General features: G+C 43.9%; 1 protein-coding gene across 1 annotated transcript in view; it reads left to right on the forward strand.

The window, feature by feature from the left end:
- Nucleotides 1-21,741, forward strand: part of PPP2R5B (protein phosphatase 2 regulatory subunit B'beta) — a 64,987-nt gene that overhangs the window by 16,611 nt on the left and 26,635 nt on the right. The window contains exon 2 of the mRNA XM_070766529.1: nucleotides 14,121-14,317. Within this exon, the coding sequence (XP_070622630.1) occupies nucleotides 14,121-14,317 (197 nt within the window). The remainder of the gene's footprint in view (nucleotides 1-14,120; nucleotides 14,318-21,741) is intronic.

Raw genomic sequence — 21,741 nt, forward strand, 5'->3', positions numbered from 1 at the left:
CGAGTAGCCAAGATGAATGTTCAAAAGTTTCCCATCCTGCCCTTCCTTGTTTATTGTTTAGGGCAGTGTTTCCCAACCTTGGCAACTTGAAGATATTTGGACTTCAACTCCCAGAATTCCCCAGCCAGCGAATGCTGGCTGGGGAATTCTGGGAGTTGAAGTCCAAATATCTTCAAGTTGCCAAGGTTGGGAAACACTGCTTTAGGGGGTAGAAAAAGTGTTATCTGTACTAGCTCAAAGGGTCTTTGCTTTTTAGGTTTTCATTCAATACCAAAATAAGCCAGAAGATTCTCTCCCCCACCATCCCAGTAGCTTTCTCCCTCTTCCACTCCCTATAATATGTTTCCTTTTCATTCTTTTTTTCTTTCCTTTGTGTTTGTGTGTGTGTGTGTTGTGCTTTTCTGAAATGTAATAATTTTTTTGGAGGGAGAGAAAGGGAGAGGGAAGCTTTTTATCTAGGAAAAATTAGAAGAGATTTAAATGTATCCTTCCTTCGTCCTCCTTTTTCTTTCTTTTATTTGGGAGGTAGAGGTTAATTCTGCAAGGCAGGAAGTCCCTAAACTTTCGGTCTGTAAAGAGTGCAGAGAATCAGAATTCGTATCGTAATAGAGCTAGAGGGAACCTTGGTGGTCTTCTAGCCCAGCCCTTTGCTCAAGCAAGAGATTATACTATTTCAGACAAGGGATTTTCCAGCCTTTATTTTATTTTTAGGTTTAGGTTTATTGGATTTATATGCCGCCCCTCTCCGCAAACTCGGGGCGGCTCACAACAATAATAAAAAACAGTACAGTACACAATACCAAATCCAATGCCCACCCATCCAGTTCCAATTTAAATTAATAATCTCATAAAAAACAGTATATATAAAAAACAGGCACACAGTCAATCAATCAACAAAACAACATGGGCAAGGGGGAGGTGTTTTAGTTCCCCCATGCCTGACGGCAAAGGTGGGTCTTAAGGAGTTTACGAAAGGCAGGGAGGGTGGGGGCAATCCTAATCTCAGGGGGGAGCTGGTTCCAGAGGGTCGGGGCCCCCACAGAGAAGGCTCTTCCCCTGGGTCCCGCCAGACGACATTGTTTAGTCAACGGGACCCGGAGAAGACCCACTCTGTGGGACCTAACCGGTCGCTGGGATTCGTGCGGCAGGAGGCGGTCCCGAAGATATTCTGGTCCGGTGCCATGAAGGGCTTTATAGGTCATAACCAACACTTTGAATTGTGACCGGAAACTGATCGGCAGCCAATGCAGACTGCGGAGTGTTGGAGTGATATGGGCATACTTAGAGAAGCCCATAATTGCTCTCGCAGCTGAATTCTGCACGATCTGAAGTTTCCGAACACTTTTCAAAGGTAGCCCCATGTAGAGAGCGTTACAGTAGTCGAGCCTCGAGGTGATGAGGGCATGAGTGACTGTGAGCAATGACTCCCGGTCCAAATAGGGCCGCAACTGGCGCACCAGGCGAACCTGGGCAAACGCCCCCCTCGCCACAGCTGAAAGGTGTTTTTCTAATGTGAGCTGTGGATCGAGGAGAATGCCCAAGTTGCGGACCCTCTCTGAGGGGGTCAATAATTCCCCCCCCAGGGTAATGGACGGACAGATAGAATTGTCCTTGGGAGGCAAAACCCACAGCCACTCCGTCTTGTCTGGGTTGAGTTTGAGTTTGTTGACACCCATCCAGGCCCCAACAGCCTCCAGGCACCGACACATCATTTCCACTGCTTCGTTGATATATAAATAATATATTTTTTTTTATTTTATATTTTATTTTATTATTTTTATTTTATTTATCTTATCTTATAGAATAGAATAGAATAAAAAAGATTAAAATAGAATTTTATTGGCCAAGTGTGATTGGACACACAAGGAATTTGTCTTTGGTTCATATGCTCTCAGTGTACATAGAAGAAAAGGATACATTTGTCAGGAATCATGTACAACACGTAACGATTGTCAGGGGTCAAATAAGCAACGAAGAAATTATCAATATTAATAAAAATCTGAAGATACAAGCAACAAGTTACAGTCATACAGTCTTAAGTGGGAGGAAAAGGATGATAGTAATGATGAGGGGGAAAAACTAGTAGAAATAGAAGTGCAGATTTAGTAAAAAGTCTGACAGTGTTGAGGGAATTATTTGTTTAGCAGAGTGATGGCGTTCGGGGAAAAACTGTTCTTGTGTCTAGTTCTTGTTCTTCCGGCGTGTTCCAACCGGCCGTAATTACAGGGTAATTAGTCCAGGAAGACACATACCACATGATAAAAGGGAAACCCAAAAGTTTTTATAAACAGAAAAACAGAAACAGCTCCCTTTTTAAATGTCAAAGGGATTTTCTGGTACACACAAGGCACAGGTTAAATGCAATCCAATTGCTCACCTAATAACTGGGAAATTGAGTCCAATTCTAAAGTCCGGAGAGTCCCCACACAATCTTGAACAGCACAAAAACCACGATCTTGACGAAACAATGAATCCGATAAACTGCCATGAGGCTAAAACACCAAGCTGTACTTTTATCTGTAGCACTAATTACAGCAGCCCCACCCAACCACAGGTGGCCTCATTTTCTCTTGTAATAATCCTTCAGTTGTTGTCTCGTATGCATCACTCTACGCATGCGTGGATGTGTCATTAATTCTTGTTCAGAATCCAGGGATGATACAGATGATTGATCTCCTCCTGGGCTGTCAGCCAAACTCCTCTCTTCCCTGTCACTCACGCTTCCTTGGTCAGAGGAGGCTTTGTCGTCAGATTCCATCGGGAGCAAAACTGGCCTGCGGCATGTGGATGTTTCCCCCACATCCACCTGCACATTCCTTGGGGCAGGAGCTGGGCCAGAGCTAACCACAACAGTTGTCTTGGTGTGCAGTGCTCTGTAGCGACGATTTGAGGGTAGGAGTTGAAACAGTTTGTGTCCAGGATGCGAGGGGTCAGTAAATATTTTCATTATCTTGTCTTGTCTTATCTTATCCTATCTTATCTGCACCCAGAACGTCTGGTGGCAAGCTGTTCCACTGGTTAATTGTCATCCCTGTTAGGAAGTTTCTCCTTAAATCCAGGTTGCTTTTATCCTTGATTAGTTTCCATCAATTGCTTCTTGTCCTGCCTTCTGGGGCTTTGGAGAATAATTTGACCCCCTCTTCTTTGGGGCAGCCTCTCCAATACCAGAATACAGCTATCATGTCACCCCTAATTCTTCTTTTCTCTAGAATAGCCAGACCCAAATCCCACAGCAGTTCTTCCTATGTTTTAGTCTCCAGGCCTTTCATCATCTTAGTTGCTCTTCTCTGTATATTTTCCAAAGTTTTGACCTCTTGTTTGTAATATGAGCCGCCCCGAGTTTGCGGAGAGGGGTGGCATATAAATCCAATAAATCTAATCTAATGTGGTCACCAAAACTGGATGCAGTATTCCAGGTATGGCCTTACTAAGGCTTTCTAAACTAGTATTAATACGTCAAGTGGACCTTGATTCTAAGCCTCTGTGTTTAGACCAGTGTTTCCCAACCTTGGCAACTTGAAGATATTTGGACTTCAACTCCCAGAATTCCCCAGCCAGCGAATGCTGGCTGGGGAATTCTGGGAGTTGAAGTCCAAATATCTTCAAGTTGCCAAGGTTGGGAAACACTGGTTTAGACAACCAAGGATTGTATTAGCTTTTTTGGATGCTGCCACACACAACCGACTCATGTTTAAAACCCAGAACCAGGCTGCACAACCGCACAGGTGTGGGATACAGAAAGCGCAATAAACCACGTTTCCCGCCTCCCCCATCTGGGGAAAAACCCTCTTTCCGTGGCCCCGTAGCCCCAATGCCCGAAAGATCTGAGGCCACTGCTGTAAGGCACCCTAATTCCCCACGAGCGAGTTTGGTGGCCATAGATATTTTCCTAAATAAATAAACGAAAGAGAATCAGGCTGAAAATAAAGGCAATTTAAGAGACGCTAATGCCAAATTAGCTTCGCTTAGGAAACTGAAACCAAGAGGACACTGTTGAAATTATCTTTTTGCTCGGTAATAAATATGTATGCGTGTTTGGGGGGTAGGAAGGAAGCTGCTTTTGGTCACAAGCCGAGTGTGAATCAGCAATGTGAGCGATGACTGATATATATATACTGTATATATATTTTAAAGGCCATTTTAGGCTTCGTCAATAGACACAATAACAGGGTTTCATCCTTCCACCGTCTTTTTCGCTGGTCAGCTGCTTCCCCCTAAACCTCCGTGTGCCTTTTTTATAATTTTAATTTTTAAATAATTGTTATTTGGGTTTTTTTCATTAAAAAAACAACCAACAAGACAGACAGACAAAAAATAAAAACAAAGAATTTTAATCACTTTTACATCTTTTTAAAAGTATTTCTCAATTTAACTTCATGTTACAATATCCTTTACATATCGAGTCTTTGAAGAGGGGCAGCGTACAAATCTAATAAATTATTATTATTATTATTATTATTATTATTATTATTATTATTATTATTTAGTTCCTTTTAACCTTCGCTGATATTTATCTAAATGTATCTGTACAGTTATTTAGGCTCTTGCTATATTAGAAACATAGAAGATTGACGGCAGAAAAAGACCTCATGGTCCATCTAGTCTGCCCTTATACTGTTTCCTGTATTTTATCTTAGGATGGACATATGTTTATCCCAGGCATATTTAAATTCAGTTACTGTGGATTTACCAACCATGTCTGCTGGAAGTTTGTTCCAAGCATCTACTACTCTTTCAGTCAAATAATATTTTCTCACGTTGCTTCTGATCTTTCCCCCAACTAACCTCAGATTGTGCCCCCTTCTTCTTGTGTTCACTTTCCTATTAAAAACACTTCCCTCCTGATATTTTCCAAATCTATTTCTTCTACTTTACATACATATCATTCACTTGTTTTTTCCATAGGAATAGAGAGTGCGAACGTTTACAGATTTATCTTGGATAATCTTTGTTTTATAACCAAGGTTTTTTTAAAAAATAATGTTTATTTTATTTCAATAAGCAATACCATTTGTTCCATACTTCATAGAATTTGGAGTCTTCTTTTTTCATGTATCTCCATCATTAATATGCACATCTGAAAACATTCTAGTGTTTTTCTAATCACCATGGAGTGGGTAGGAATATTGTCAGTTTTCCAGTTCTGTGTGTATATTATCCTAGCTGCTTTAGTTAATATGCAATGTTAGATAACCTTCTTCTTTTTATATTTTGCACGAAATATTCCCTATAAAAACATTTCCGGCCTTATGTCAATTGTATAATTTCCTTGGTGCCTCTTTTTAATGCCAAGCGCTTTTAAGCCGGAGTCGTGCCGATGGGAAATAATGAAAAATTGAAAAGGGACAGACAGAGTGGGAACTGGGAGGACAGGCGTGGAGGCCGCCGGAAATGTTTGAGAAGAAGGGATGTGGCATAGAGGGCATGAATGAGTGGGCTGCCTACTTACAGGAAAACAGATTTTGGGGTAATTCCGGGTAAAGGATCCTCAATACAACATATCCCCTCTGCGGGATAGTTGAAAGACTAAGCAGAGGTCATTGATTGATTGATTGATTGATTGATTGATTGATTGATTGATTGATTGATTGATTGTTAGAGTTGAAAGGGACCATGTAGGTGATCAAGTCCAACCCCCTGCCTGAGCAGGAATCCTAAAGCACCCCAGCCAGGTGACAGTCTAATCTCCTCTTGAACATGTCCAGAGTTGGGGAGTTCACAACCTCTGCAGGGCAGGTTGTTCCAATGGTTGATCGCTCTGACCGTGAGGAAGTTTTTCCTTAGTTCTCGGTTGAATCTCTCCTTGGTCAGCTTCCAGCCGTTGTTCCTGGTCCGGCTCTCTGGTGCTCTGGAGAATAGAGTGACCCCTCCTCTCTGTGGCAACCCCTCATATACCTGTATATAGCTATCATGTCCCCTCTGCCCCTCCTTTTCTCTAGGCTACCCATGCCCAGTTCCCTCAGTCTCTCTTCGTAAGTCTTGGTTTCAAGTCCCCTAATCATATTGGTTGCTCTTTTCTGCATCTTCTCCAGAGTTTCAATGTCTCTTTTGAGGTGTGGTGACCAGAACTGGATGCAGTACTCCAGATGTGGTCTGACCAGGGCGTAGTAGAGTGGTATTAAGACTTTCCTGGTCTTGGAGTGTATCCCCCTGTTGATGCAGCTTAGGATAGTGTTGGCTTTTTTGGCCGCTGCTGCACATTGCTGGCTCATGTTTAGTTGATTATCCACCAAGACTCCAAGATCTCTTTCGCAGTCACTACTGCTAAGTGGGGTTTCTCCCAGGCTGTATGTGTGTCTAGGGTCATGGAGGATTATCTTTCTAGGTCAGTGGTCACCAACCCTCCACTGGGCCTATTTGCAACCAGGCCACATAAGCAGCACACCAGCAGGCATGTATGTACTCGCACAGCCCTATTTGTTGAGCTTCGTGTGTGCAGGAGCATGCACACCAGCCTACCATTCACACAGGTCGAGTATGCACACTGGCCCACCACTCAGGTGGCTCAGTTCCCCTCTCCCACCTTTTAGGTTGCTGTTTCCAAAGCATGGAAATTTTTAATATGGATTTAATATGGACTGCAACTCCCAGAATTCCTGACTGGGGCATATTGGCTGGGGAATACTGGGAGTTTGAGTCCGCCTATATTAAAGCATGCAGGCTGGGGAATTCTGGGAGTTGAAGTTCACCCCTCTTAAAGCATGCAGGCTGGGGAATTCTGGGAGTTTGAGTTCACCCAACGTAAAGCATGCTGGCTAGGGGATTCTGGGAGTAGAAGTCCACCCAACGTAAAGCATGTTGGCTAGGGGATTCTGGGAGTAGAAGTCCACCCAACGTAAAGCATGTTGGCTAGGGGATTCTGGGAGTTTGAGTCCACCCCTCTTAAAGCATGCAGGCTGGGGAATTCTGGGAGTAGAAGTCCACCCAACTTAAAGCATGCAGGCTGGAAGATTCTGGGAGTGGAAGTCTATCCCTCTTAAAGCATGCTAGCTGGAGGATTCTGGGAGTTGACGTTCACCCTTCTTAAAGCATGCTGGCTAGGGGATTCTGGGAGTTGAAATCCACCCATCTGAAAGATGCTGGCTGGAGAATTTTGAGGGTTGTCCACCCAAGCTACTGGTATAAACCGATGGTTGAGGAAAACTTTGTGATCAGTGTGTGTGAATCTGGGAATTAGATTATTTAATCTTTTTTTTAAAAAAAAACAAACCTAAAAATACTTCTTTTTCACAAAAACTGTGTAGTGTGTTGGTTTTTTAAAAAAAATCTGGGAATTAGATTACTTAATCTTTTTAAAATTTATTTGTCAAGCAAAAATGAGAACAAGAATAAATAAAAATACAATGACATGGACGCTAATGCACATTGGTGCATTTATGCACGCGCCTTCTACTGTCCACTTAAGTTTTAAGTAAGGTCCACGGAAGTACAGTGGTACCTTTATTTACAAACTTAATTCGTTCCGTGACCAGGTTCTTAAGCAGAAAAGTTTGTAAGAAGAAGCAATTTTTCCCATGTAAAAGCAAATAATGTGTGCGATTGGGGAAACCACAGGGTGGTTGGAGGCCCTGTTTCCTCCCAGAAGATTCCTAGAGAGGCCCCATAGAGGCTTCTCCCCACCTTTTCTGGCCCTGTTCCCTCCCAGGAGATTCCTAGAGAGGCCCCACAGAGGCTTCTCCCTGCCTTTTCCGGTTACAGTTTTGGAGGCTCGGGTTTGTAAGTGGAAAATGGTTCTTGAGAAGAGACAAAAAAATCTTGAACACCCAGTTCTTATCTAGAAAAGTTTGTAAGTAGAGGCATTCTTAGGTAGAGGTACCACTGTATATTACAATATTTCTTTGTTACGGGACCTTGTGGAGGTTTTTTTTAAAAAATATTCATCTGCTAATTTGAATGTACATGTATATTAGGGCATGTCTAGACATAGGCTCATTGAGGAATTCTGTGTGTTGAAGTCCACCCATCTTAAAGTTGCGCAGTTGACTAACCGTGTTCAGGTGCTTCCCAAAGAGCTGAAAACAACTGGATAGCAGCACATAACCCCCAAAAATAATTGTATTTTTGGAGTATAAGACACACCTAGATTTTAGAGGAGGAAAACAAGGAAAAAATAGTATTTAATAAAATATCAGTGTAGCAGAATACTTTTTACAACCACGTACACTTTTTCCAAACTTCAAACTTGACAGCTTCAAGACTAGTGGACTTCGAGTCCCAGAATTCAACACACGAGCACGTAATAGATTCAAACTTTAACGTAAAGCGCTCCAAACTAGATTGAAGAAAATACACCTTCAGCAACAGAGTGATCAACACCTAGAATGCGTGACCTGACTTTGTGGTTTCTTCTCCAAACCCCAAAATCTTCAACCTCAGATTGTCTACAGCTGACCTCTCTTCTTTTCTAAGAGATTTGTAAGGGGCGTGCATAAGCACACCATTGTGCCTACCCTCCCTGTCCTACTGTCGTCTTTTATCATTACTTGCTACTTATGTTATGTTTATACCAGTGTTTCCCAACCTTGGCAACTTGAAGATATCTGGACTTCAACTCCCAGAATTCCCCAGCCAGTGAATGCTGGCTGGGGAATTCTGGGAGTTGAAGTCCAGATATCTTCAAGTTGCCAAGGTTGGGAAACACTGGTTTATACAAACTACAATCCTATACTTGTTCAATTAAATAAATAAATATAAATAAATAAGTTCCTCTTCCAGTCATGCTAGATGGGGTAATTAGAAGGCAAAAACACAGTTTTTTGCCCTTTTTTTTCACAAAAATGGGGTGGGCAAAGGGCGTGGGAAGCCTGCAGAGAGCTGCTGGGTGCTGGGGATGGCAAAAATGTCCCAGTTTTTATGACAAATGACCCGTTTTTCACCCGTTTTTTCACAGCAATGGGGGCATTTTTGCCAGCACCCAGGAGCTCTCTGCAGGCTTCCCAGATCCTCTGCCCTCCCCACTTTTGCTAAAAATGAGATGCGGCGGTGGGGCTTCGGGAGGCCAAAAATGGCTATATTTGGTGTATAAGACACACCGACATTTCCATCCCGTTTATGGGGGGAAAAGGTGTGTCTTATGCTCCAAAAACTATGGTATTTGCTGGATGTCTCAAAGCACAAGCACAGAGAGTTTGGGCTCAATAGCCTCAAGGGACTATTTCCAAAACTAACATGTTATGCCTGCCGATCTCAAAATATAAATCCCCCTTCCCATTTTGCGAGTTGAAATATTTGGGGTGACAAGAGGACAAGATTTGACCTGACCTTCAGGGTTAGCTTTCCTGGTTATGTCCATTTGCGGTGTGGGCTTGGTTGGTTGTGTCTGTATTTGCTGGGCGATTTGTAAACATTTGAAGCGTTCTTTCTGCCCCTATTTTAGGAAAGGAACAAAGTCACTGAAAATAGAGCCAAGTTTTGCTTGCAGAGGCCACGGAAGCTGAGTGGCGGAGCTCAGCCGTGGGAACGCAGGAAAGGTCACGCCAAGCTTCCCTTGCAAGCGTATCGCCTTTCCAGCTTCTTTCCCCGAAGCTTAATTGCCCTGCAAATTTAAACGTAGACTTATGTCTGCAATATAAGCTTATAATATATTTATGGCTGCTTAGTCAGTTATATCTGAGACGTACACATGTCTATCGAGGCAAGCGTTTTTTCCCCCTTTACCCACCGAAGGGAGCTGCACCCTTTTTAATGATTTTTTATTTTTTTTTAACCAGACGCGCCCAAATAATTAACACCGCAGGGATTTTTGGAAGTGAAGTTTTGGAGTTGAGCCTCGCTTTCTTTCTTTCTTTCTTTTTTTTATAGCCCTTATTAATTTTCCAACGTTAAAAAACACAGATACAAATCCAAAAAAAAACCCCAATACAAAAAGATAAATAAAAATTAAAAAAATAAGACCAAAACAAAACAAAGAAAAATAAATAAAAGGAAAAAATAATAAGACAAAAACATAATCAAAAAAAGTTAAAAAAAATAATAAGGCAAAAACCAAATTGAACAAATACAGAATACATACAAATGTAAACATAAAGAACACTTATACAATACAGTGTTCCCTCGATTTTCGCGGGGGATGCGTTCTGAGACCGCCCGCGAAAGTTGAATTTCCGCGAAGTAGAGATGCGGAAGTAAATATACTATTTTTGGCTATGAACCGCAGTGTTGTCTCTAATTTTTTTGGGGGGGGTGGGCGGAAAAGTATAGTGTCTGAGCGGCAGTCCCTTCGGGACTGGGCGGCACAGAAATAATAATAAAATTTCCCTCTCGGCTTCTGGGCAGGTTTGGAAAACTCTGAGTTGATGATGATTTTTAAGTGAGCGATTGCTCACTGCTCAGCTTAGAGGGAACTATGATGAACAGTATCACAAGCCTTCCCTTAACACTTTAAACCCCTAAAGTGCAATTTCCCATTCCCTTAGCAACCATTTAGATTATTACTCACCATGTTTATTTATTAAAGTTTATTAAAAAAAATATTTATTAAAGGCAGATGAAAGTTTGGCGATGACATATGACGTCATCGGGTGGGAAAAACCGTGGTATAGGGAAAAACCCCGCAAAGTATTTTTTAATTAATATTTTTGAAAAACCGTGGTATAGACTTTCCGCAAAGTTCGAACCCGCGAAAATCGAGGGAACACTGTATATTTTTCAGTATTTTGTGTCAAAATATATATACTACTTTCTTACTTCACCATTGTACCTGTGTTTTTTGCCATTAGTAATTTAACTTACAATTTCATGTGTACATGAATATTTTGTTATTCAGGATTTATTTTTTTCCTGTTTCTTACTTTGATTCCTAATTTCTAGCCAATTGTACGATCTATTCCAAACTCTATAATATTCTGATTCCTCTTTTAATTCCAGCATCATCCTATCCATTTCAGCACATTGTAAAATCTTACAAATCACCACTTCGTCCAGGGGAACCATTTTTTTTGCTTCCAGTATTGTGCAAAGGTTAATTCTGGCCGCAGTTAGTATGCGAAGACTTAAGTACCGTTTATCTTTTTCAATTTTCAAATCCAGTATTCCCAATAAATACAATCCTGGTTTCATTTGGATTTTATATTCCATCATTCCTTCCAAGCTTTCCCTAATTTTTTGCCAGAATTTCCTTGCATGTGAACAAGTCCACCACATGTGGTGAAATGTTCCCGATTTGTATAATCGCATTTCCAAACATTCTGGGGACAGGTTTGGAAACATTTTGGCCAATCTTGCTGGTGGCAGATGCCATAGGTAAAAGATTTTAGATAAATTTTCCTTACAGGCTGTTGTGGTTGACTCTGGCCCAGCTCCTGCCCCAGGGAATGGGGAGGTGGATGCAGGGGAAACTTCAACATGTCACAGGCCTGTGTTATTGCCGACAGAATCAGTTCAGAGTTTAGTTTCCTCGGAGGAAGAAGAAGGTGGGAGTGACTCGGCAGAGGAGGGCTTGGCACACAGCCCAGGCAGTCAATCTTCCTTATCTTCTATAGCTTCAGATGATGACATTTTGGACCCACGCAAGCGCAGAAATATGCGTAGAAGAGACCAAGTAAGAACATATTACAGGAAATAAGGGAGGCCACCTGTGTTTCGGTGGAGCTCCAGTAATTAGGGCTGCTGCTATAAATAGCAGCGTGTGGGTTTGGCCATTGTGGAAGAATATCTGTTGCAGTTTCGTCAGGAATCTTGTGTGCTGGACTTTGTTGCTTTTTCACGCCTTTGAAACCAAAGCAGAGCAGTGTGTGTGTGTCTCTCCCTTCGTTGGAAGAAGAAGGGCTGTGAAGTTTCTCCACAGCTGCTAGCTAAGTACTTAATGACTGCTTAAGGGAAATTGTACAGACTATCCGGTTGTTCTGGGAAGAGTTCTCCTTGCAATACAAAAAGAGTGCTTAGTTTATTTTGACTTTTTTGATAAAGAACATTGTTTTGAATTTTCAAACGTGTGTGTGTCTGAAATTTGTATCCTTGAATTTTTGGGAGGCTCCTATCAGAGAGCCCGGCAGAACACAGGCCACTGCCGTTGTAAAGTTTGTAGTTTCCCATAATTTATCCCAGAAAGCCTCACTTTCTGGCGACATGGTGAACACAGCTATTTTGGAAATGGTTTTTGGTTGCTTTTTTTAAAGATCCTGCTGGCTTTTTAAAAAACGCAGAGGTTGTAGTCACCCGTCTTTGGGGATATTCCCGTGTACCAAGTACTACTAAGCAATAATATTTTACGAGCCATCTTTGAAGAGTGGCGCAAAGCATTGTAATTAAAATATTCTGTGAATTGCTGTTGTGTGATGTTGCTTGAGAGCAATTAGCCCCCTCTCCCACGAGATAGGGAGGGGCTTTCCCCAGGTCTGTTGAGTTAGAGATGCAGTTTTCCCAACGCAATTCCGAGCCGTGGTGCCTCCCACGACCACCTGGGTTTCCAACATTGTTGACGATTGTATGCACATCGGTTGGCAATGCTCAACAGCTCTGGTCTTTCCCTTCAAAAACAGTATTGCAGACTGACTCTGCCCACTGCCAGGAGTTCGATCCTGACCAGCTTATTCAGCCTTCCATCCTTCCAAGACTGGTAAAATGGGGACCCAGATTGTTGGGGGGAAGAGGCTGACTCTGTAAACTGCTTAGAGAGGGCTGTAAAGTGGTATATAAGTCCAAGTGCTATTCCTTCCTTCCCTTCCTTCCTTCCTTCCTTCCTTCCTTCCTTCCTTCCTTCCTTCCTTCAAGCCATCCTTCTTTTGAGGGCAAGAAGCTGACTCTGTAAACCACTTAGAGAGGGGTGTAAAGCACTGTAAAGTGGTATATAAGTTTGTTGCTATTTTCCTTCCTTCCTTCCTTACTCCCTCCCTCCCTCCCTTCCTAAAGCTTGATTCAGCCTTCCATCCTTCCAAGACTGGTAAAATGGGGACCCAGATTGTTGGGGGGAAGAGGCTGACTCTGTAAACTGCTTAGAGAGGGCTGTAAAGTGGTATATAAGTCCAAGTGCTATTCCTTCCTTCCCTTCCTTCCTTCCTTCCTTCCTTCCTTCCTTCCTTCCTTCAAGCCATCCTTCTTTTGAGGGCAAGAAGCTGACTCTGTAAACCACTTAGAGAGGGCTGTAAAGTGGTATATAAGTCCAAGTGCTATTCCTTCCTTCCTTCCTTCCTTCCTTCCTTCCTTCCTTCCTTCCTTCCTTCCTTCCTTCAAGCCATCCTTCTTTTGAGGGCAAGAAGCTGACTCTGTAAACCACTTAGAGAGGGGTGTAAAGCACTGTAAAGTGGTATATAAGTTTGTTGCTATTTTCCTTCCTTCCTTCCTTACTCCCTCCCTCCCTCCCTTCCTAAAGCTTGATTCAGCCTTCCATCCTTCCGAGGTGGGTAAAATGAGGACCCAGGTTGTTGGGGGCAAGAGGCTGACTATAAACCACTTAGAAAGGGCTATAAAGCAATGTGAAGCAGTATAGTGTTCCCTCAATTTTCGTGGGGGATGCGTTCCGAGACCGCTGGCGAAAGTTGAATTTCCGCAAAGTAGAGATGCGGAAGTAAATACACTATTTTTGGCTATGAACAGTATTACAAGCCTTCGCTTAACACTTTAAACCCCTAAATTGCAATTTCCCATTCCTTTGGCAACCATTTAGATTATTACTCACCATGTTTATTTATTAAAGTTTATTAAAAAAAAATATTTATTAAAGGCGGACGAGAGTTTGGCGATGACATATGATGTCATCGGGCGGGAAAAACCGTGGTATAGGGGGGGAAACGCAAAGTATTTTTTAATTAATATTTTTGAAAAACTGTGGCATAGACGTTTCGCGAAGTTCGAACCCGCGGAAATCGAGGGACCACTGTATATAAGTCTATTGCTATTTTTCTTCCTTCCTTCCTTCTTTCCTTTTCCCTCCCTGCCTCCCTTCCTTCTTCCTAAAGTTTGACCCATCCTTCCATCCTTCCAAGGTGGGTCAAATGAGGGCCCAGATGGTTGGGGGCAAGATGCGAACTCTGTAAGCTGCTTAGAAGGAGCCGTAAACCACTGCGAAGCGGGGTATAAGTCTTAAGTGCTCTTGCTCTGTGAATTCCCACGGGGCCTCTGCTTCCTTACGTGGGGGTCGCATGTAAAACGCTCTGCTTCCCCCCCCCCCCCCCCCCCCGCAGATGTTCCCGTTTCGGAGCTGCACGACCTTCTCTGCAAGAAGCTCCAGCAGTGCTCCATCATCTTCGACTTCCTGGACTGCGTGGCTGACCTGAAGGGCAAGGAGATCAAGCGGGCCGCCTTGAACGAACTGGTGGAGTGCGTGGCCACCAACCGTGGCATCCTCATCGAGCCACTGTATCCCGAGATCATCAAGATGGTAAAAATACCCAGAGGGTATCTTGGAAGGGGAGGGAGGCAGAGTAGTGGGATCGGTGGGGTATGGCGGGCAGGGTTATAGGAACCTGAACTTGCATTATAGGTGGTCCTTGACTTACGACCACAGTAGGGCCCCAAATTTCTGTTGTTAAACGAGACAATAGGTGAGTTCTGCTCCATTTTACGATCTTCCTTGTTGCTAAGTTAATCACCAGAGTCATTGCATTAGCGACATCGTCATTCAGTGAATCTGCCACTAAAGGGGAGTCGGCTTGACCTTAGGGCACTGCAGCTCATCATAGATGTGAGTCAAGTCGCCAAAGTCTGAATTTTGATCACGTGCCCACAAAGCTATTGCAATGGTTGTAAGTATGAAACACTCTCCTAAGTTGCTTTTTTCATGGCCATTGTAACTTTGGAAGGTCACTAAATGAACTGTTGCACATCATCCTAACCTTCCTGAGTTTTGTTTTGTTTTGTTTTTATTTATTTATTTATTTATTTATATTTGTATGCCGCCCCTCTCCGAAGACTCGGGGCGGCTCACAACAGTAATAAAAACAATATAGCAGTGGAACAAATCTAATATTAAAAAACATATAAAACCCTATCATTATTTTAAAAAAACCAAGCACATTTATACCAAACATAAAACAAAGTATAAAAAAAAAAGCCTGGGAGAAAAGGTGTCTCAACTCCCCAATGCCTGGCGGTATAAGTGAGTCTTGAGTAGTTTACGAAAGACAGGGAGGGTGGGGGCAGTTCTAATCTCTGGGGGGAGTTGATTCCAGAGGGCCGAGGCCGCCACAGAGAAGGCTCTTCCCCTGGGGCCCGCCAAACGACATTGTTTAGTCGACGGGACCCGGAGAAGGCCAACTCTGTGGGACCTTATCGGTCGCTGGGATTCGTGCGGTAGCAGGCGGTTCCGGAGGTACTCTGGTATTATTCATCCGTTGCTCTTTTTCTGAAAGTAAGAAGGGGGAAAAAAATCCACAGTAAAGAAAATGGAGAAACAGAATTACTTATCCAAAGCATTACGCATTGTTAGACTTATCCAGTTGAAGGTGGTGTGGAATTGAAGAAGACTCTCACACACTGTCAAAAGGAAGAAAAGATTACCATATTTTTCAGAGTATAAGATGCAACGGAATATAAGATGCACCTTAGTTTTGGGGGAGCTAAATAGGGGGTTGTTCTGTCTGGGTCACTCCGGAAGCCAAGACCAACCCAAAAAGAGAAGCCAGACACACCGGTAAAAGGCAAAGGCAGTTTATAAAATTCAAGAAAAGCACAGGTAACAGAAAATGTCCTTACAAACAGGAAAACGCTGTATCTTCAGATATATCCACGAAGGCAAAAGTCCATGCAGCAATATACAATTCTTGCTGCCAAGACGAGGCTGTAGATAGCAGACCTACACCTCCCACGGGTCTTCCAAACTGCTGGGCCACAAGCCAGGAACAGAGACGCCGAGAACAAAGCAGGACACCGTAGCTCCAACTGATAACACTCCACATGGCTTCAAGGGCTTGCCTGCCTTTTAAACCCTGCTAAGGAGGACCACGCCCAAGCCCAGCTGTTCCTAATTCAGTTCTGATAATACTTCTTTAATTGCTCCTTTCTCTGATCTGAACGTCTCTGTCGCATGTCAATGACGGCTTGTGCGTCATCACCTAATGACTCCAAGCTACTGGCTGGGGAGAGCCCCCCCCCCCCCGGGGCTCTCATGCTGTTCCCCTTTGTCCCATTCCTGACTATCCTCTCCCCCGTCCGACTGTTCAGCCCCCTCATCTTCGCTGTCCTCCTCCTCCGGGCATGGAGCCAGCAGAGACACAGCTGGTCCCTGAGCAGCCTCAGGCTGAATCACAACAGGGGTGGGGGGATTCTGCCTACCAGGTATTCACTTGGCCAGCGTCCTTAGTCTGGTCAGCTTCAGCACATTATTTTATCCCCTGGTTAGGGCTGAAAAAAATCTTGTTTGGAGAGAGTAGCAATTAAAACAAGCCTACAAATACTTGGGGCTGGGGAAAAAAACTTTTTTGGAGTAGCAACGAAATAATCCTGCAAGCCGGGAAACTCGTGTGTTAGCAAATTGTTGCTGCTGAAAAAGCCTTTTTTTGGAGGGAGTAGCAATGGAAACAAGCCTGCAGAGATTTTTAGGGCTAGAAAAGATTGTTAGCACCTCGTTAAGGCTGGGAAAAATGCTACATTCGGAGTATAAGATGCACCCAAATTTTCAGCCTCTTTTAGGGAGATAAAAGGTATACAGTACTCCAAAAAATGGTAGTGTTGTGAGCAGGGGTGGATGGAGGAGAAATGCAGTGGGGTAGCAAAAATGGAGCTCCACCCCAGAGCACCCAAGTTGCACTGAAAGATGTTGAAAGAAAATGCAGGGCGTCCTACATAAGCCACGCCCACAGTGTGGTAGTAAAAATTTTGGTAGCCCTTCACTGGTTGTGAGTGGTCCTTGACCAACTCTGGTAATGATAGATACTGAGGAGGATGAGCCAGGCCCATCTTGGTACCCTGGACTAGTGGTGTTGCCAGCTGAGGCAGAGAGTTAGGGAGAGATAGACCTTGATGAACCTGAAGGACCACCAGAGGTGGCAGATATACTAATGACAGTAGAGTTTGACTTAGAGGAGGAGGACAAAGACTATGAACCTTTGTTAGATTCCCGCTTTATAATATTAAGAAAAGACAAGAATACTTGTATGGGAAAAGGAAGTAGTCTGTAGTTTGTTAACTCTAGGGAATTGGCTTACAAACTTTTCTACTTACAAACCTGGTCACAGAACGAATTAAATTCGTAAGTGTTGTGGTTAACTCTGGCCCAGCTCCTGCCCCAAGGAATGTGCAGGTGGATGTGGGGGAAACATCCACATGCTGCAAGCCTGTTTTGCTCCCAACGGAATCTGCCAATGAAGCCTCCTCTGACTAAGGAAGCATGAGTGACAGGGAAGAGGGGAGTTTGGCAGACAGCCCAGAAGGAGATCAGTCATCTGTATCATCGCTGGGTTCTGAACAAGAATTAATGACACATCCACACATGCGTAGAGTGATGTATAGGAGACAACAACTGAAGGATTATTACAAGAGAAAATGAGGCCACCTGTGGTTGGGTGGGGCTGCTGTAATTAGTGCTACAGATAAAAGTGCAGCCTGGTGTTTTAGCCTCATGGCAGTTTATCTGATTCATTGTTTCGTCAAGATCGTGGTTTTTGTGCTATTCAAGATTGTGTGGGGACTCTCCGGACTTTAGAATTGAACTCAATTTCCCAGTTATTGGGTGAGCAATTGGATTGCATTTAACCTGTGCCTTGTGTGTACCAGAAAATCCTTTTGACATTTAAAAAGGGAGCTATTTCTGTTTTTCTGTTGATAAAAACTTTTGGGTTTTCCTTTTATCCTGTGGTGTGTGTCTTCCTGGACTAATTACCCCGTAATTACGGGCGGTTGAAACACGCCGGCAGAACAGTAAGTAGAGGTACCACTGTACTAAATAAAATAAATAAATCTGTTCTATCCTGTGACTACGCAGATTGAAAACAAAGGAGGAATCCACGCACTGATATTTCAAATCAATCTTTTTATATAGAAAGCCTCATTTATACAAGTCACTGTATGTTTGGAGTTCCAGCCATGTTACGCTAGCCAACTATTATTTCTCTTCTAAAATCCTTGGAGCAAAAGTGCCCTGTATGCAGAGAGGCTAGAATGCTGTAACTGTAAGTCAGTGAAACTGGAGACTCTTTATCTCATAAAGAAATTCACAATTAGCTTTGATCCTCAGCAGCAGCCTAGCCATAGAGCTGTTATCTTTTAATTACTCTCACTGAGAAGCTGCCAAGATGATCTCACATGCATGAATTTGGCTTATATAAATGAGGCTTTCTATGTAAAAAGATTGATTTGAAATATCAGTATGTGGATTCCTCCTTTGTTTTCAATCTGCGTAGGTCCGGGATAGAACAGGTTTATTTATTTTATTTGGTACAGTGGTACCTCTACTTACGAACTTAATTCGTTCCGTGACCAAGTTATTAAGTAGAAAAGTTTGTAAGTACAGTGGTACCTCGGTACTCGACCACAATTCGTTCCAGAAGTGTGGTCGAGAACCGATTTGGTCGAGTACCGAATTTATTTATCCCATAGGAAATAATGGAAATGGATTTAATTGGTTCCCAGCCCCTGTTAACTCGCTGGGAACCAATTGAATCTATTTTCTTTATTTCCAATGGGATAAATAAATTCGCTACTCCAAGCTGCAGGAAAGGTGGGGGCTGCTGCAATCCCGGCAGCTTTGGGGGGCTCCTTTCCTCATTGCTTCCTTTTATTACCTGTAAGCAGCTTCAAAAACTTTTTCCCTGTGGCTGCAACAGCGGCGGCTTCCCTTCCAGTAGCACCAGCGCCGGGAACGTCACGTGATGAAGGGAAGCCAGCGGAGCCATCTCAGCAGTTGCTGCCGCTCCAGCAGCTTCCCTTCATTACGTGACTTCCCGGTGCTCTTGCTACTGGAAAGGAAGCCGCCGCTGTTGCAGCCACAGGAAAAAAGTTTTTGAAGCTGCTTAAAGGTAATAAAAGGAAGCAATGAGGAAAGGAGCCCCCAGAAGCTGCCAAGAGATCATCCAAGGGCATGGGGTGAGGTATCATCAATATGTGGATGATACCCAGTTGTACATCTCCACCCCATGTCCAGTCAGCGAAGCAGTGGAAGTGATGTGCCGGTGCCTGGAGGCTGTTGGGGACTGGATGGGTGTCAACAAACTCAAACTCAATCCAGACAAGACGGAGTGGCTGTGGGTGTTGCCTCCCAAGGACAATTCCATCTGTCCGTCCATTGCCCTGGGGGGGGAACTACTGACCCCCTCAGAGAGAGTTCGCAACTTGGGCGTCCTCCTCGACCCACAGCTGACATTGGAACATCATCTTTCGGCTGTGGTGAGGAGGGCGTTTGTCCAGGTTCGCCTGGTGCACCAGTTGCGGCCCTATTTGGACAGGGAGTCATTGCTCACAGTCACTCATGCCCTTATCACCTCGAGGTTCGATTACTGCAACGCTCTCTACATGGGGCTACCTCTGAAAAGTGTTCGGAAACTCCAGATCGTGCAGAACGCAGCCGCTAGAGCCATCGTGGGGCTTCCCAGATTCGCCCACGTTTCTACAACACTCCGTGGCCTGCATTGGCTGCCGATCAGTTTCCGGTCACAATTCAAAGTGTTGGTCATGACCTTTAAAGCCCTACATGGCATTGGACCAGAATACCTCCGGAACCGCCTGCTACCGCACGAATCCCAGCGGCCGATAAGGTCCCACAGAGTTGGCCTTCTCCGGGTCCCGTCGACTAAACAATGTCGTCTGGCGGGCCCCAGGGGAAGAGCCTTCTCTGTGGCGGCCCCGGCCCTCTGGAATCAACTCCCCCCGGAGATTAGAACTGCTCCCACCCTCCTTGTCTTCCGTAAACTACTTAAGACCCATCTATACCGCCAGGCATGGGGGATTTGAGACACCTTTCCCCCAGGCTTATTATAATTTATGTTTGGTATGTATGTGCTGTTTGTTTTTTTTTAAATTGATAGGGTTTTTAGTTTTTTCTTAATATTAGATTTGTGCCTGTACAATATTGTTTTATCGCTTGTTGTGAGCCGCCCCGAGTCTTCGGAGAGGGGCGGCATACAAATCTAATAAATTATTATTATTATTATTATAAGATTGCAGCAGCCCCCACCTTTCCTGCAGCTTGGAGCTCTTAGAGAGCTCCTCAGCCCCCTGAAGCTGCCGGGATTACATTTCGGATAATGAACAAAATTTTCTCTGGCTGTTCGGTATCTGAATTTTTGTTCAGATACCGAAGCAAATTTTTGCCGAAAATTTTGTTCGTTATCCGAAATGTACGAGAAAGGAAGCGTTCGAGTACCGAGGTACCACTGTAGAAGCAATTTTTCCCATAGGAATCAGTGTCAAAGCAAATAATGTGTGCGATTGGGGAAGTCACAGGGAGGGTGGAGGCCCTGTTTCCTCCCAGGAGATTCCTAGAGAGGCCCCACGGAGGCTTCTCTCTGCCTTTTCCAGTTATAGTTTCGAAGGCTCAGGTTTGTAAGTGGAAAATGGTTCTTGAGAAGAGGCAAAAAAATCTTGAACACCCGGTTCTTATCTAGAAAAGATTGTAAGTAGAGGCGTTCTTAGGTAGAGGTACCACTGTATTAGAGTTGAAAGGGACCTTGCAGGTCATCAAGTCCAGCCCCCTGCTCAAGCAGGACCCCAACCAGATGGCAGTCCAATTTTCTTTTGAATGTGTCAAGTGATAGAACAAGACCTTTTATATTGTCTCTCTCTCCTTTGCAGTTAAATTATTTGGAAAATCTCATCTAAGCTCTTCAGTCTTCCAATAGTTTAAAACGGGAGTTTCCAACTCAGTTGTGGGAGTCGTGTTACGTAAAATGTGCTAATTAGTGGGCCGCATTCATAAATAGGCAAACATGTAAGAAACAGTCAATGTTTATTCATTATTCATTGTTTAAATTAGTAAAACATAAACGAATGCATAATTGCTTTATAATTAATTGCGATTTTAATCATGGTTTAAATGGCACCGTGGATGGCTAAGTCTGGTGTTATAGTTTAGGCACCAGGCTACAAACCAGGCAAGGGGGAGTTCTAGTCCCTCTGTAGGCAAGAAGACTTGGGCTGACATTGGGCCTGTCACTCTCGCTCAACCTTAGGAAGGAGGCAATGGCAAACCACTTAGAACTAGGGAGAAATTTCCTGACATTAGAACAATTCATCCGTGGAACAGCTTGCCACCAGAAGTTGTGAATGCTCCAACACTGGGAGTTTTTAAGAAGACGTTGGATAACCATTGGTCTGAAGTGGTGTCGGGCTTCCTGCCTAAGCAGAGGGTTGGACTAGAAGACCTCTAAGGTCCCTTCCCACTCTGTTATTCTATTCTAAAATTCATTTGTGAAAAACCTTGCCGAAAAATCCGCAGGGACAACATCTCCCCCCGCCCCCCCAAATTGATGTACAATAATAATACATGGGCTTTCCCAAATATGCCCATGTTACTCCAATACGCCGCAGTCTGCATTGGTTACTGATCAGTTTCCGGTCACAATTCAAAGTGTTGGTTATAACCTATAAAGCCCTTCATGGCACCGGACCAGATTATCTCAGGGACCGCCTTCTGCTGCACGAATCCCAGCGACCAGTTAGGTTCCACAAAGTTGGCCTTCTCCGGGTCCCGACAACTAAACAATGTCGCTTGGCGGGACCCAGGGGAAGAGCCTTCTCTGTGGCGGCCCCGGCCCTCTGGAACCAACTCCCCCCAGAGATTAAAATTGCCCCCACCCTCCTCGCCTTTCGTAAGCTTCTTAAAACCCACCTCTGCCGCCAGGCATGGGGGAACTGAGATGCTCTTTCCCCCTA

Source organism: Erythrolamprus reginae, chromosome 13 (genome assembly GCF_031021105.1).
Source record: "Erythrolamprus reginae isolate rEryReg1 chromosome 13, rEryReg1.hap1, whole genome shotgun sequence".
Classification (NCBI taxonomy): Eukaryota; Metazoa; Chordata; class Lepidosauria; order Squamata; family Dipsadidae; genus Erythrolamprus; species Erythrolamprus reginae.